Source organism: Balaenoptera musculus, chromosome 4, assembly GCF_009873245.2.
Source record: "Balaenoptera musculus isolate JJ_BM4_2016_0621 chromosome 4, mBalMus1.pri.v3, whole genome shotgun sequence".
In the NCBI taxonomy this organism is placed as follows: Eukaryota; Metazoa; Chordata; class Mammalia; order Artiodactyla; family Balaenopteridae; genus Balaenoptera; species Balaenoptera musculus.
Genome location: NC_045788.1, coordinates 50,278,725 through 50,295,145, shown reverse-complemented (window position 1 = coordinate 50,295,145; position 16,421 = coordinate 50,278,725). Strand labels below are relative to the sequence as shown.

Sequence of the window (16,421 nt, the reverse complement as noted above, 5' to 3'; positions counted from 1 at the left end):
AGTAGGGAGGGATTTATAGATGGTAATGGCACTTTTAACAGCTTTCTACCAATACTATTTTAGGTTCCTCTCCCTCGTCACCCTCCCTTTTAAAGGGACACGCTTCTGTCCGTTTTTGAGCCTGCAGTGTATTCTGCATATAAATTGAGTTGGTGCTCATTTTCTCCCCCACTAAATGAGAATTCAGCTTTCTTCAGTCAGGTTTCCAAAATTCTGGTGCTAACAATTCCCATTCTTCGTGTTGAGACCAGTTATGACTTTAAAAAAAATCCTTTACTGTATTTCAGGAGTGGAGTGTCAGGAGCATGCAAAAGTTGATGTGTTCAACTTGTCACTTTTACCCAAAAGAATGATTATCGCCATTCTTTATGAGAAAGAAAGCTTTTAGTTATAACGATCGGTTCCCCCATTCATTTTCCCTCAGGGGAAAAAAAAGATAGTGGGGATTCCTAGCAAAACAATCTAAACATCATCAGGGGTGAAACCATGACTTTAGTAGGAACACTACACTTATTGCCATTGTTGTTGTTGAATGAGACCCGGAGGAGGGAAGGAGGTCAAAACTGCGAGTCTGTCATGGAGAAGGTGCACCCCAGGTGCTAAGTGAAAAGAGCTAGGCCTGGGCTCCTGAGTCTGGGCATATAGATAAAGTTAAAGACACACTCTTTATCCCCACAGACTCTGACAAAGAACTGACAGCCCATGGGCCTTTACGGTCCGCAATCCCATGTTAGTTGGCCCATTGAGGGAGATCTGGATTTGTAGCTGCTGCTGCTTTTTTTTTAATTGGTGTGTAGTTGCTTTACTTCTGAAACATCAGCCTACGTGGTTGTGGGTGGCAATCCTGCAGGACCTCAACCAGGAGCAGGGTGGCAGCTGCCCCTTTAGATGGTACAGCCAGCACCGTGCGCTATGCCACTTGCCTGGCCTATGAACGCATTTGAATTTACAACTTCTGGGGTGTGGTTTAAGTTTTTAAAAAGTAACAACAACAAAAGCAATCCTATTCATGGCAGAAGAACCCTACTTAAGTCAGAAAGAATTAAAACATTTATTGGGCATAAATATATTACATATACACTACAGATACAGTTAGGTATTACATATAGCATAGTATTTGCAAAATCTATACATTAAAATTGATATGGCAGTTTTAATACAATGTATATGAAATAGTCTAAAATTTACAGGAAAACATATGATTATTTTTTTTTTTTCTCCTAAAGTTGAAAAGCTTGGAATGTATGTCCAACAGTGAGGTAAAACATTTTGTCTTTCAATTTAAAGAATTGTGCAAGGATAACATTCAAACACATTCAGTTAGGGCACTTTTCAATTTTGACAGGAATACTGAATTACTGTAGCCAACAAAACACGGTTAGAAAATGCCAACATTTCAAGTTGATAAGAACAAGGCAGGTAATATGCAAAAAATCTTTTTAAAAAGTTGTTTTCTTTTTAAACAATTTCTTTGAGGACAAAGGGCATTTTGCTTCACACGACTGGAATTTCTTGTGCCAGGGAGGAGTTTGACATATAGAGCATCAGAAAGCCACTCACTCGTTCCTACATATTGCAAAAGGGCAAAGAGAGAAGGTTAACATAACACTTTATTTTATTGTTCATGTGTAATGGCAATATATATATAGTTATATATCAATATCACATATACATATTTGTGATAGAAAACAGTGCCAGATAGTGTAATAACTTTTTGACTGAAGGGATTATAATGACACCGAATAACGGAGAGCAATAAAATAAAGTGCCGTCAGCTAGTGTTTCACACACAACAGCTTTCTGGTGGTTAAACAGATAGATAGTATGAAAATCTCAAAGATCAAATATTCATAGCAATTTTGGCTTGAAGTATTATTTCATTAAAAAAATTCCAACCAATTCAGAGAATTTCTTTATAGCAGCAGTTCTGAAGTGTTTCCAAAAAAGGGACTTTTTTTTTTCTCCTGAAGACAGGGTTTTCGTACTCAGTTGAATCTTCATTGCTTAAGAAATGCCTTTTCCCCAAAACACCTGCATGAGATTGTTTCCGAAAATGCAGATGCAGTGTTACAGTGGATCATAATACACATTTAAATAGAGGGATGAGTTTTGGAAGGCCAGAACTTTGGCAAAAAAATTTCACCTTGATGCCAACAGTTTGCAAGGCTAATAATTAAACTAATTATTCTAGTCAATAACAAAATACAGAACTTTCTAGTAGTACTTATTACATCAACGTAGGCACACAGAATAATTCATTGATCTTAGCACTTTCTTTCAAGAGATGATTATGTTTTTCTTGGGTACATGTAAACGTTTCAATCGCTGACAATGGATTTTTTTTGGCATTTAATGCACTAGATGCTCTTTATCTTTAAAAACACAAGAAAATGTCAGAAGAATGACAATACTACAGATGTTGCCGAGGAACGAGACTGACCTAAAATTACAAAAGTATAAAACACAAAAAAATAACATGCTACAAGGGAAAATTAGTACATAAGTACATTTAAAAAATTTACAATAAATAAAGATTGCACTGTAATTGGCATTTAAAGTACTGTATGCAGAATATAGTATAAATAAACCAAAAACAAAATAATGTTGGTTTCCCCATGACTTTGGTATGGGAATATTATAAGCTAGTACAGGATACTGCATCTTAGACAATAAAGATCAAGCACAAAATAGCTATGATCAAGAAAAACCAAGTAGCAAAATATACAAAAACAGAAGCAGGGGATACACTGTGTCTGTTGCACCCTTTTGGAATATATTTGCACCTCCAACTCTTAAATGTCCCTGAGGTACGCGAACATTATGGACTTCATATAAATAATCCAATGACTTTGGGTTAAAATTGATTATCTCATGACTCAGAATAAACATGCAAGAGTAACACTTTGCACTCCAATAGCACCTATAGATCAAGGATCTCAAAGCACTTACAACATTAGAATCCCCATTTTATTTTTTATTTTTAATGCATGGGAAAACTGAGGCACAGAGAGGTAAAGTGACGTGTTCAGATCACGCAGCAAGTTAGTGACAGATCCAGGGAGATAATCTAGGCTCCTTGACCCCCCAAACACCCTGTGCTTATTACCACCAAATACCATTCCCTCTCCACACATGGCCAGGTCAACCCCACAAAAATAGGAACTACAAATTTAGATGACTCTTTTGGGCTTTATCAATTTTCACCTGCTGTTAGATTAGTATTATGTGCACTGAATTAAGCTACTGAAATTCAATCACTTCACTGATACTTCACTGAATAGCCTAAAGGCAAATCTTTCAAAAATAATGAGCTGATGTGTAAGAAGACTGATCACAATTAGTGTAAGTCATGGACAATGGGCAGAGGCACTAAACTGTCACCAGTTCTCGTCATATAATTCTGGTCAAACATAACAGAATATAATAACTCTAGTGATTAGATCAGAAGTAGTTATATACAAAGACAGACAAACAAGTTAAAGCAGCTTTTAAAATAGCTGAACAAGGAAACAACTAACTATTGCACAATGCCCTCGAAAAGTTACTGCTATGAATTGATGTGGTAAAATCTACAATGCTCCATAATTTATAGATGCATTTTGGTTACTTGATTTCTTAGACAGGCAGCTCATAGTGTTAAAATCATAAGAAATACAGATTATTAAAACATTTTAAAGTACACATTTTGATCTCAATGAGCTAAACACAGTTAAATAACTGAGTGACAAAATGGTTGTTTAGGGCAGCCTTATCTGAGTGAACACATCTTCTGTGTGTGGTTGCTGTGTGGTGATACTCTGACAACACTGAAATCCTAGCCCTGTAACTACACACACTGTGATTCATGTTCACAGGTACAGATGATCAAGACATAAGAAGTGACAGGTGAATATAAATTACTAAATGGTGACATGGAAAAAAAAATCAAAGGCTTGCAAAAGACATCAGTGAAAACAGAATAGAGGCAAATCTGAAAATTTTAAAAGAAAACGTAAGCTAGCTTTTGGTATCTGGTTTGCTTCTTTTTTTTTTTTTTTCTTTTTTTTAAATCCAGTTTAACCTCTTCCTAGTTTTGCATTTCAAAAAGGTGCACCAAAACACTGATATTTTTTTCCTAGCTAAATCTGTAAAACAAGTATATAAATCAAAGAACAAAAGGGCTTAAAAAGGGGAGTATCTGAATAAATGTGTGTATTAAAATGTGTAGCATTAATTAAATTCATACCTCTAGTTTTGTTGGGTTTGTTTACTTCATTAAGAAGTACTGTAATATAAAGGCAAATAAAATGGACAAAGTTGCAAAGCCAACCACAATGAGGGCTGCAAACTGTTCATCAGTAGGCATCATGCTCTTCATTTTGGGATCATCTAAGCTCCCCATGTCCCCTGTAAGCATGACCTCACTTCGTTGTAGTACAAAAGCCGCAGAGGGGCTGAAAGCTCCGCTTAGCTCCTGAGAGGTGTCTAAACAGCGACGACACGCACACACGCGGAACCTGTAGTCTGTGTTGGTCTGGAGGCCTGAGATTTGGAATGTGGCTTCTTCTCCCTTGTACACCTTCAAGAAAAAGAAAAGTCCTGGTCAATAAATTTATAACAACATTGTGGTCCCTAAAGTAATAACTGTATAACATTGGGGGCCTTGTAGACCTGGCTTGGTTTATGCGAACTCTGCAACAACAAAAAGTACATGGAGAGGCATTTGTCCCAGTCTATATTTCATCTGTAAAGTATTCTGACCCACTCTGAATAAAATAAAATAAATTCAGTGACTCTGCTATTGACAGGAGATCAGGCACTGACCAGAAATGCAGCTGATACAAGTAATGATGATGCATCTAGCTAAATTTTAATAATTTAGGCTATAAATCAGCAGATGACTTAATTCATACAAAGGGCTCTCTGATCTTGCTGCAAAGAATTAATATTTTTTAACGCAGACAATTAAAAACAAATTATAGAAATAAAGTGCAAAGTCTCAGTTGAATGATTCTTTGACTACTGACTACACCATCTAACACTACTCCATCAAGACAGCCCACCTCCACCCCTAAGAGGTAAACACTATTCTGACTTCTCATTCTGTAATTTGTTTTGCCTACTCTAGAAGTTCATGCAAATGCAATCAAACACTACGCACTCTCTTGTGCCTACGAGATTCATCCACGTAATCGATTCAGTAGTTGTTCCTTTTACTGAAGAATAAGTACTCTATCATATGCCTATACTTTGATGTATCCATTTGCTTTTTGACAAGTATTTGCACTGTTTCCAGTTTGGAGTTTTTATATAGGAAGAGTACTATGAACATTTTTGTACAGATCTTGAGGACTTAAGTTTCTCTTTTTCTTGCGTGAATACCTAGGAGCAGAAGGGCTGGGTATAAGTCTACATCTAACTGCATCAGGAAGCTGTCCCAAGCACATCCCTCTGCACTCCTGCCAGCTAAGCATGAGAGTTCCAGTTGTTCCACACCCTCACCAACATTTGTTACTGTCAGTCATTCAAATGGGTGAGTATGGTACCTCAGCTGCACTTCCCTGATGCCTGAGAGTGTTTCCCCCCTTTTCATGTGCTCATTTGGTCACTCACATACCTTCCTTTATGGGGAGTGCGTTCAACTGTCTTGCCTGTTTTCAGTTTGTTTGCTTTTGTTTGTGGTAGCTCTTTAATCTGGATGTAAGTTCTCTGTCGGGGATGTGTTGTGAATGTTCTCTCCCAGTTTTGTGTCTTGCCTAATCATTTCTTAAGAAATTTTGTGATGCAGTCCTATTTATCACAAATTAATATTTAATTAATTTAATGGTCTGTCTTAAGTGTTTCCTGTCTGTTTGACCGACCGGTCCTTCTTCCATTAAGAATCTAGGATATTTTCTTCCCCTTTGTTAACACTGACATAATCACCATGAGGCTTACTACTATGACGACTTGCAATCTACCAGTTTACTTAGAGATTATCAACCTCGGAGTTGACTGAAGAAAACAGGTATCTTTGAGGGAGGGTGGTAGAGGGAGATCTCACATGGTTCTTCAATCAAAGTGGTACTGATCCTCGAAACACTCAGAGGAAATGATAACCACCTTAAAATTACATAAAAATCCACGTCTTATATGAAATAGAGATAGGAAAAAAACTAGCTGGAACTCAACCAAATCAGTAAAGAGATTTGGCTGATGAAATAAACAAGAAAGTAAAATTAACTGAACACTTTGTAGCTGAGTGGCACCGAGTTAGCCTCTGTAAAGTGCTTAAAACATGCCCGGTACATGGGTAAGTGCAGAGAAAAAGTTAGCTATTATTACTACTACTACTATTTAGAACTTAAAAACAACTCCAAATATATTCTTAAAATACAGTGATTAAAAGTGGACAGGGGCATTTTCAACCTAGTGACAGGCCACCTTAAGTAAAGCTGTGAATTTTGCCCATTAATACAAATTCCCTAGAAAACAGAGTATTTCCAACAATTTCAACTTTGTCTGAAATACTCTCCAGCTAAAGAGAGTTAGTGGGAATCTACAAACATTCAGTGTTTCTAAAGCCTGGCACGTAAACTTCTACAAGAAGCAGGACATGGTACCAGAGAACCTAAGTGCACTGGCCACTCACTTAGTGTTGAGCAAACTGAAAGACAGCAAGAGGATCACAGTTTAGAAAAGGGATCGGACTTCCAGCGTTCACCTGATATTCAGCCTTTTTAAGATTTTTCCTCCCCCATTTTCAAACTTTAGAAGTAGACTTTAAGAGTTTTACTGTACTTCTGTTTAGTGATTAAGCCCCAGAAAACCAATTCTGTTTCTCATATTTTCCTTTATAAGATTTGAAGCACGTTCCTCCTGGTGAGTTACTCTGTTTCTTTAAAGATTGTGGCATGTGTCTCAGCAACTGGGGTTACAGACAGAACTGGGCCGGAGCAACCAAGAACAAAAGAACTGTAAGAAAACCCCCAGCGATCCTGAGAGGCCACTCCTTTCTCATAGGTCACTGTTCCAATGGTGAGTTAGTTAAATGGATATTTTAAGATGAGCTCGTTGTCATGGTGACTGCCCCAAGCCATTCAGGAGTTCAGACTACACCATGAGAGCACTGTCTTTGAATTATCTCCCAACATGTGGGTGGTCTCAGGAAAACAATAGTGTACACTTTTTTCTTCTTTAAAGAGACCTTTTCATTGTGAATGTTCTTAATTTCCCAAATTTAGATGCTCAAGTTGGTATTTTCCAAGACAAGTCTTTTCTTCGAAACTGTTGGGACCATTCACGAAGGGAATGATTTGCAACCTTTGGGACCAGCATACTACCAATCCCTTTGCCATCTGAGCTTTGGGTTCCTATCTGCAATGGCCCAGGTATACAATCTGTTCTGTCTCTATGGTGGTGATAAGTTAATGTCAGGCTGTTTATGGAGTTGGAGAAAAGCTGCCATCTAAGCCTTAGCTGCAAGGTTTCTTGATACACCTCTTTCATCATTTCTTTTGGAGGCCTCACCTCTTGAATGTTTACCCTTATCGAAGGGTGAAATATTGTAGCTGCTGGAGCTCTTCTGTGCAACCCCGGGGAACTGGGTCTAGTCTGCTTGGCCACTGGGAGGCACTGGGCAGATTCTTCTCAAGTGCGGGACCAGGAACTGGCATCAGGATTCCAGGTCTAAGTCCTTGCTCTGGCCCTTTCTAGGTCTGTCACCTCGGGCAAGTAACAGCTTTGAGCCTTATTTTTTTTCATCTTTAACATGGGGACAGTTACAGTACCTAACTTAACCCCAAGGGGGATTGAGTATTAAATGAGAAACTATGTGAAAAATGCTTTGTGAAAGGAATATACTGGAGATAAGTCATCTTTATCAAATTTAATCCTCCTGATTACTCTGGCAGGTGAGTATTACTCCCATTTTAGAGATGATAAAACTGAGGATCAGAAAGCTGTTCATTTCTCAAGGTCTCAGGTGAATAAGGGTAGTGGTAGACCCCAGACGAGAGCCCACATCTAACTCAATCACCCCTGGCTCACCAGTGGAACTGCTCCAGCTCCACTGGTTCCACGTCTTTGGTGGAACCCGTCCTCCCCACCTCAGTCCTCATCGAATGACTACGGTGTTGATACCAGGTCCACTTCTCTTGACCTTCTGACTTTGTCTTCCCAGGGAGTCCCACAGCCTCCCTGGTGTTTCCATGAAACACTTCCAGATCACCCCACCCTGGGTCCCACTGCCCCAGAAGGAAAGCACTGCCTTTCCTATATGACGTATGGAAAGCAGCTCCCCAGCCCAGTCTGTGCCAAGGAAAGGCTTGGGCAGCATTTCTGTGACATGGCCTCTTAATTTATGCCAAACAAACAATGACCTCATGGCTGAAAATCACTTAATAACCTATCCCTACAGATGTTTGAGAGACTTTTGGAAAGTAGATATAAATGATCATTTATATCTAGTATTAAATGATTTCTATGGTTTCCAGAATTTGCATGGCTAGCTCCTTCTAAGAAAGTTGGCTCAGAAGTATATTTAATTTCCCAGAAACCCAATTCATGGAATCCTGAACATAGACTTTATATATTAATTTTGATGGTACTTCCCAACTCTAACTCCTTAAAGATCCCTAAAAATGTATTGATATTTTGAAAGCAAAGGAGTGCTACTTTTCTCATAACCATTAAGCAAAAAGCTTAGTGAAGGAAAAATGAATATCTAATGGAAGGGAACTTCCTCAATGACAAGTCCAATCGAAAGTTGGGCTATAATTTGTAAATATGTTTTTCTTTTAGCTATTCTTATTGTTTTAATTAGAAGACCTCCCCCTTTTCACAAGCACTGTCAATACAATGTTAATATTATCTTTAAAAGTATATATATGATAAATATATTGAGTATGGGACTGTGTTCTATTATCTCCAGAGCAACCAGCACAATGGCTATTATTAACAAAGCAGATGCTCAGTGAATGTTCTCTAATTAGAACCCTTAAATACTTGAGAGTAGATATGCTTATACCACACTGTTTGAAAAGAGAGGAAAATTACCAGAAGCAAGTACATGTGAACATTAAGTATCAGAACCCGCACACAAACCACAGAGTTTAGAACAGGTACAGCCATGATTATACAAAATGGAATCGTTAACAAGGATTGAGTTGTTTTCAGTGTATTGACAGTAGTCAACAATGCTTATTAAGCCTTTTGGATCTTAGTTAAGGAAAAATTAAAACAATCCCGATACTCCATTTCCTGAGGATTCTGGTTCCTGAGGTTTGCGATAACTGATTTGTTTTTGTGGACATAATCACAGCCACGCGATCGCAAAATCAGTAAGGTCATCAGGCCTGCAGCACAGCTGAGGTGACTTTTCATGGGACTGTGCCTCTCGCCATGGCAGGGCGGCAGGCCGTGCCTCTTATCCCTTTGTTTTCATTCATTTTGACAGGGGCACCATTACAGGCTCTTCCTCCTGCCTCAACCCAATTTAAAAGGCATAGTTCCATTTAAGATTATCTTTATTGAAGTAACCAATCATAATATCACAGTAAGTATACAAACAATATTATTTTTACAGACTATTTCTGTCCTTGATTTGATGTGCAATATATTTTAAAGTAATTCTGACATGTTTGTTCCAAATGAGAGGATTTAAAGTAATACCCAGATAATCGAAATGAAGAATCAGTGACCCTTAATTCAGAGTAACATGCTGTGTAGTTGAAACCTTCGAAATAGAGAGCCTTTGGGGGAGGTTGCTGGAGGCTGGGATCTGGGCCAACGCCTGCACCTCTTTACTAATGCCATCCTTCTCCCAGGAACTGGAGAGGGAGACACAACTGCCCAGCATTGCCATCTACACAGCGCCCTCTCATGACTGAACAGATCTGACGCTCACAGTAACCCTGAGGCAGAGAATTAGCACCTCCACTTTGACAAGACAGCTGAGGCTCAGAGAGGTGAATTAATTCCTCCAGTATCACATGACTACAGAAGGCAGATTTCACCTCCCTTGCCCCCCAGCTACAGTGGGAATTCACTAACCTGCAGACTTCCTCTGTAGAAGGTGCAATGCTGGGCAGGAATTGTCGCTCCTGAGCCAAAGAGGACAGGCAAAGGTACTGTTACTGAACTGCTTCTTGGGGGCACGCTGTTTCCACCCCAATGGGCCCAGAAGCTCTGAGAGCACAGACTATGCTGTTCTGTTATACGCCAGGCAGCCCTCACAGTGCACAGCACCTAACAGTTTCTCAATGAACCAGGGGCCCTACACCTGAACGCCGTGAAACTGAATATAAATTTGTTTCATATGCAATTTAAAATGGATGTGTGCATGAATATTTTTCTGACAGAACGGGTCATATCCTTCATCAGATACTTAAACGGACCTATAAACCTAAAAAATTTAAGAATCAGCAAGACAAATGATAGCTTTTAAATATTCCCTCCTTGATCTATTCTTACTTTGCTTTGGATTTGACCCTTTATTTACACAAAGATGAAGAAAATGTGCAATAAGACAGTCACAGCCTATTTAACTTCTGTGTTAGGGAATTAAATCACAAACTATTAAAAAAATATGTAGGCTCCAAGTCTTTAAAATAGTTCTCTCAAGGTCAAGAGAAGATCTTTCTTCACAGTAACTTGTGTGATACCACAAAGAATCAATACACATCCCAATACTATATTCTAAAAATGATACAAAATAAAAATAAATTTATACAGAGATGCCGTCAAGTTAAAGGTGGAGCTCTATAAATTTTCAGATGCTTCAAAGGTTTTCATAATGCAACAAATCTGAGCACCAACAATATTAATAATTTGTCACAAATTTTGACTTCCAATAGCTAATAATTTCTTGCAGTTTGTTACCCTTTTCTCATCTTCAGTGTTTATATTTAAATACTTTATGTAAAAATCATTGCTGTCTGAACAGGGATATGAATGTGAATCATTTCGCTTTACATTCTTATGTATATATTAAACTGTTTATGTTCTGTCTTGTGAGGCAAAAAAAATCAGTCACCTGCATATACATACAATTTTCATTCTTTTTAAGAATGCTTTACAATTAATAGTTTGTTTGAAAAGAAGTTTTAAGCTTCTTGAAAAAAGCTTGTGCTTGAAAGGTTTTTTAAATGGCAGAAAAGCCAAATCAATATATGCATGCATTCTAATACAGAGTAAAACTTTAGGTGAGGACTTAATACTTTAAGTTAATAGACTGTCTCATAATTAGAACCAGATGCTCGCCCCACATCATGATAGCTCAACGAAAGAAAGCTAATTACAGAGTTAAAGTCAATGTTTCCAGCAAAATATCAGAAAAGACTTGGCCCTTGCCATATGTCGCCTGTAAAACTGAGCTAGGGGAACAGAAGGACACTGTTCTATTATGCGTGATGTTTTTCACCTCAGTTACAAACATCACTTCTAAATCCCCCCTATGGTGAAGTTTACTGATTCTCACCACTGCAAGTATAAATCACCCTGTTCCTGTGAAACTGCCTCTTTCACACATGCAAGAAACATTTACTGAGTGCCTAGCTATGTGCCAGTCCTGGGAAAATAAAAGTGAATAACACAAGCCCACACATTAGTGGATCCTGCCTGATTAGCGCTGTAATTGAAGTATACACAGTGCTTCCTCTAAGCCCATAGCTCTGCCGTGGTGTATGCTCTGCACTGATGACCTCTCATTTTCTTTTGCTTTGCCTCTATGAATTCAAAGCCTGTTATCTCTGGACTATAATTATTTTAACCATTACTCTGCACACATAAGATAAATAGATTTCATTCCCTATCTCGTGTCCAGAACAACTGAATGAAGTACTCAAAACATCATGTTTAAGTTAATGTTTATTGAATAGGGAGAAGCAAAAAACTCAGTACAAATTGTCCCTGACTCAACTCTGGCTTTTCAAGTACCACTACCTGCCTTAATCATTTCTTGGTAAATGCAGGAAACACACGGTTACGAGAAGAATGCTAATTCCCCAGCTACTGAGCCCGCCCTGGTGTACTGTGTTTTCACCTACTTTCAACAAGAAACTCTTATTTATAGCTGTTTACAATAAGAAATATATTTTGAAGCATATATGTAATTGTGTATTAGTATTTGTATGTTCGTGAGACAAAATATGTAACATTAAACAAATAGCAAGATTCAAAATAGCCAATCTGCCAGTGAAATCTAATTTATGAATGGATTAACCTATATTCTGGCAATGCCTAATGTACAGATATTGGGTAAACAATGCTTTTTCAATGTAAATCAACAATCAGTGTGCTTTGAGAAGCAGAACATTTTTTCCAAGAACAGGTTGGAAAAGCATGGTGGTGGAATAAAAGGTTTATAAAATACAACGATGAACATGCAATGAATGTACTGCTGGGAAGTGAATATTGTTAAGTGTCAAGTGATATGTTGTAAAATTTGGTAACATTTCATCTTTAGCCATTTGTTACATTGCTATGCTACTGGTGTTAAAGATGACTGAATCTAGCAGGGAAAATCCTCTGCTCTTCATGTGCGCTGAGACTCTGAAACCAGTAATATATTGGTGGTAAGGTGAAACAACTGCACACGTAAAATTACTGACTGTGAAGTGAAATATGCTGTATAAAACGAGATTGTAAGGTGAAAGGAAACAAGAGTGGTTTTGCTCTTATTTCAGAGGAATGATGGAAACTGGTGAAATCATCCAAAGTGTTAATCAATACTGGTGGTGCCTGTCATGTTTAAAACAAGTTTTTGCAAAATGTGCTTAAAGCAATTCATTCTTTTATCTGGCACTTCATATTAACAAAGTACAGTAAAATTTACTAAAATTTTCTTTGATTCTTTTTACTCATTTTTATTTACAAGTATTCTTTATTATTATAATACGAGGAATATTAACCAGCAAATTAACAAAAACTCTGAATCAAATTATTTTCTACTTGTTTTGTGTATCTGGAGCCTCAATAGTTGAATACAAAGAAGTGTTCGCAAATTATGTTAATGATTCGGAAGGCAGGTGGCATTTCTCTTCACCTTCTTGAGTTTGACATAAATGCACTCCCCTATTAAAAGTGCTGGTAAGGGGGGCTTCCCTGGTGGCACAGTGGTTGAGAATCTGCCTGCCAATGCAGGGGACACGGGTTCGAGCCCTGGTCTGGGAAGATCCCACATACCACGGAGCAACTAGGCCCGTGAGTCACAACTACTGAGCCTGCACATCTGGAGCCTGTGCTCCACAACAAGAGACGCCGCGACAGTGAGAGGCCCGCGCACCGCGATGAAGAGTGGCCCCCGCTTGCCGCAACTAGAGAAAGCCCTCGCACAGAAACGAAGACCCAACACAGCCAAAAATAAATAAATAAATTAAAAAAAAAAAAAAAAGTGCTGGTAAGGAATGGGTCCTCAGCTTTTCTAATGGAGTAACAATGTTATATTCTGATTTCACATAATTATTAGGCTCCTGGGAACGTTATGGAAAGCCACAGAGTATCTGAATCTTTCACATCCAGTGACAAGATAATGTGTGGCTTTGGAAGAATTAGGATCAAAAAGGGTGTCAAGAATGATAAACCCAAATTCTTTATCGGGTTATATTCCAATCACATTCTTTCTTGCATGGGTCTATCATGTGAACCGTACAGCCTTGCTACTCAAACCATGATCCATGGACCAGCAACATCAATGTCACCTGGGAACTTGAACCTCGACCCCAGACCTACTGAATCAGAATCTGAATTTTTAACAGATTCTCAGGTGATCCTATGCACCTTAAAGGGTGACAAGTAGTGACCCAGAGCTTCTGAATCACAGGCCTCAAGGGCTGATAGGTCATTTTCCTTATCCTTCAATTATAACTTCCATAAAAAAGGCAAACAGACATGGGCTTTAGTAATTAGGTTGACACTACTTCCCTATAAAGTAAAACCACTGGCACTTTAGTTTTCAATACATACGAATATCAAATACAAATATAGAACTTAAAACCCTTCACAAGATTATGCTTGTGGAACTGAAAATTTAAGAATACCACCACATACAAAATAAAATGTAAGCCAGAGCTATTGTACCCTAAAGAATTAGGTAATGGGTACATGTGAGGCAGTTTCTATGACCGATTTTGAGAAAAATGTAGTTCACTGGCTACTAAATTATTCACCGCAAAGGCAGAGGCAAGGAGCCAGCCTGACCCCGATAGGCCACGCACGTGCCACGCACGCTGGTTCTTACCTGTTTGTACTCAGATTCTCTTCCAACCAATACCTGCAGAATGTAGTTGACAGGGTCGCCTTTCATGGGTGGTACCGTCTCCCATAAAATTTCACATGAATTTCCTTCTAACTGTGTTACTCGAGGTGCTGAAATACAAATCCACACATCCAAGCTCAAAATTCAAAGTATCATACGAATAGTCAATATTTTAGTAATATTAGTGAGAACCCAGAGAGAGAGAGAGAATGCTTGTGCCCACCCTGAGAGGGGAGTTTATTTGCCCAGCCTCCTAGAAAACTAGCAGGGTACCCTTTACACAGAGAAGACATTCCGTGCCTAGCAAGCCACTGGCGAAGAACCCTTTGCTCACTGTCCTATTAATAGCTGTCTGGCCTGGGTTGCATTTTTGTTATTTTTTTGATGGCTAATGAGCACCTTCTGTGATTAAGCCCCGTGTTAGGTTCTTTGGGGGATGCAGAAATAGGTACCATAAATACTGCTTTCAAGGAAATGAAGATCTAGTTGAGGGAAGGGGAGAGAAAGGTATGAAACAAGTACAAACCAACATAAATGTAAGGCAGATTAAAACGAGAGGTACAAACAAAATGTTGGGGAGTTCCAGGGGAAGGAAGTCACATCCGTGTGAGAGTCTAAGAAAGGTTTGAGGAGCAGGTGGCATTTGAGGTTAGCCTTTAAAAGTTATCTTACATTTATATTTGTTAGTTTATTTTTTACCTACTGGACTCATCATTCCAGATTAAAGTGAAATTATGTTAGTTTGCAGCAAAGCACTTACATGTTGTAGAATTTTAAAATATTTTCTTACAGCTTATACTGTATCTCTACAGCTTAATTCAACATCTGACATTTTTCCATTTTGTAACTAGCATGTGTAACTGCTCTTGCTGAATGCCCTTATTTTTATTTTCTAATTACATGAATTCTTTAGAGGCAGTTGTTTCTACTTTCAATTCTGTACAATGCTGTTTCAGAAAAATAAAAGCTGTCTTAAAAAAAAGGTTTGTCTTAGTTGGCCAAAACTGCAATTTATGGAAAACTAAATAATCTCATCAGACTAAACAGTCCTCCGGCTAAGACAATCTCCTGAACCTAAGCGTGAGCGGAGAAGACCTGACGTGTGGCAGTGGAGGACATTGTCCTCCGGAAGAAAACGTACCACGACCTGCATGGGCTATCAGGTTGGTGGTGTGTTTTCCACAAAATGCATCTCCCCCAGTAATCATTTCCAGAGGCAAAGGTAGTGCTGGGAAGACCCCTGAAGTTATTTAGCTAATTGGTAAACGTGGCAAACCTTCCTGTTACAACAACAAACCTATCAGCCACAGCGTGCTCAGGAATCTCCTCTGTTAGAGCCGAAAGGCGAAGCTACACCAAAGGGCCAGGGCATTTACCGCCCAAGTGACCCAGCAAGTGTACATCCATTTATACCAGTTATCTTCGTCACATGAAGAAGCCAGAGAGCTTCTGGACCGCTGAGGGGTAGGGGAGCAGGGGGAAGGTATTTACCATAAAGCGCCCTGAAAGGAACTATGGGAAACCTTCACAGAATGCAACCAGACCGTGGTCAGACCCTGACCCAGGCCCTGGAGGCCCCGCACCCTCCTGTAACGCACTCCGTGCCCTGGTGTAGCTGATACAGCGCCTCTGTGCGGAAGCAGCGGGTCAAATGGCCTTTCCCCTGGGGCCAGACACAGACAGAACCTTCTTAACAAATTGTGCTCACTGCCTAGTCACCCAAATAATACAGCCAACCCTCACTTTACCCCATGTAAAACCTGGTTCAGGTGGGCTGCTTATCTGTCAGCCTCAGTCATTTCGGGCAGCAGCTGGATAAAGCAAAGACAGACAGCAGGGACCTTCCCAAGAATCACACTACTCTGGGGAGGGGAGGGCGCAGGCTCAGGAGTCCATGAGGGGCTGGGGCTGGGCCCAGCGCTAGGTGGGAAGGGCTGAGCCAGCTTTGCCCTGTTGCTGTCTGCCCGGCTTGGCCAGTCGGCTGTGCAGTGGCTGAAAATGGGAGATGAGGGCTCAGCAGAGCCGGTGGAGGGAGAGCCTTGGGGGAGTGGCTTTCGCTCGCTCCCTGATCCCATGAAGGGGGCAGAGGGTAAACCAGTCATTCACAAACCTCAAGACAAATACTCCAGGAGGTGAGAACAGGCCACTGCTACAGCTTTGCAGTGAGAGCTGCGGGCTGGAGGAAAGGCTGTGGGTGCTGCCTCCA

At 39.5% G+C, this 16,421-nt stretch overlaps 1 protein-coding gene across 4 annotated transcripts in view; it reads right to left on the bottom strand.

The window, feature by feature from the left end:
* Positions 1-1,218: 1,218 nt before the first annotated feature.
* The window catches only part of FNDC3B (fibronectin type III domain containing 3B), a 350,696-nt gene continuing 335,493 nt past the window's right edge, over positions 1,219-16,421 (bottom strand). For all 4 annotated transcript variants that reach the window (XM_036850413.1, XM_036850412.1, XM_036850415.1 and 1 more), the window contains 2 exons: positions 14,198-14,325; positions 1,219-4,558 (listed from right to left, as the gene is read on the bottom strand). In XM_036850413.1, coding sequence (XP_036706308.1) covers positions 4,247-4,558; positions 14,198-14,325 — 440 coding nt within the window. In that variant the 3' untranslated portion in view covers positions 1,219-4,246. The remainder of the gene's footprint in view (positions 4,559-14,197; positions 14,326-16,421) is intronic.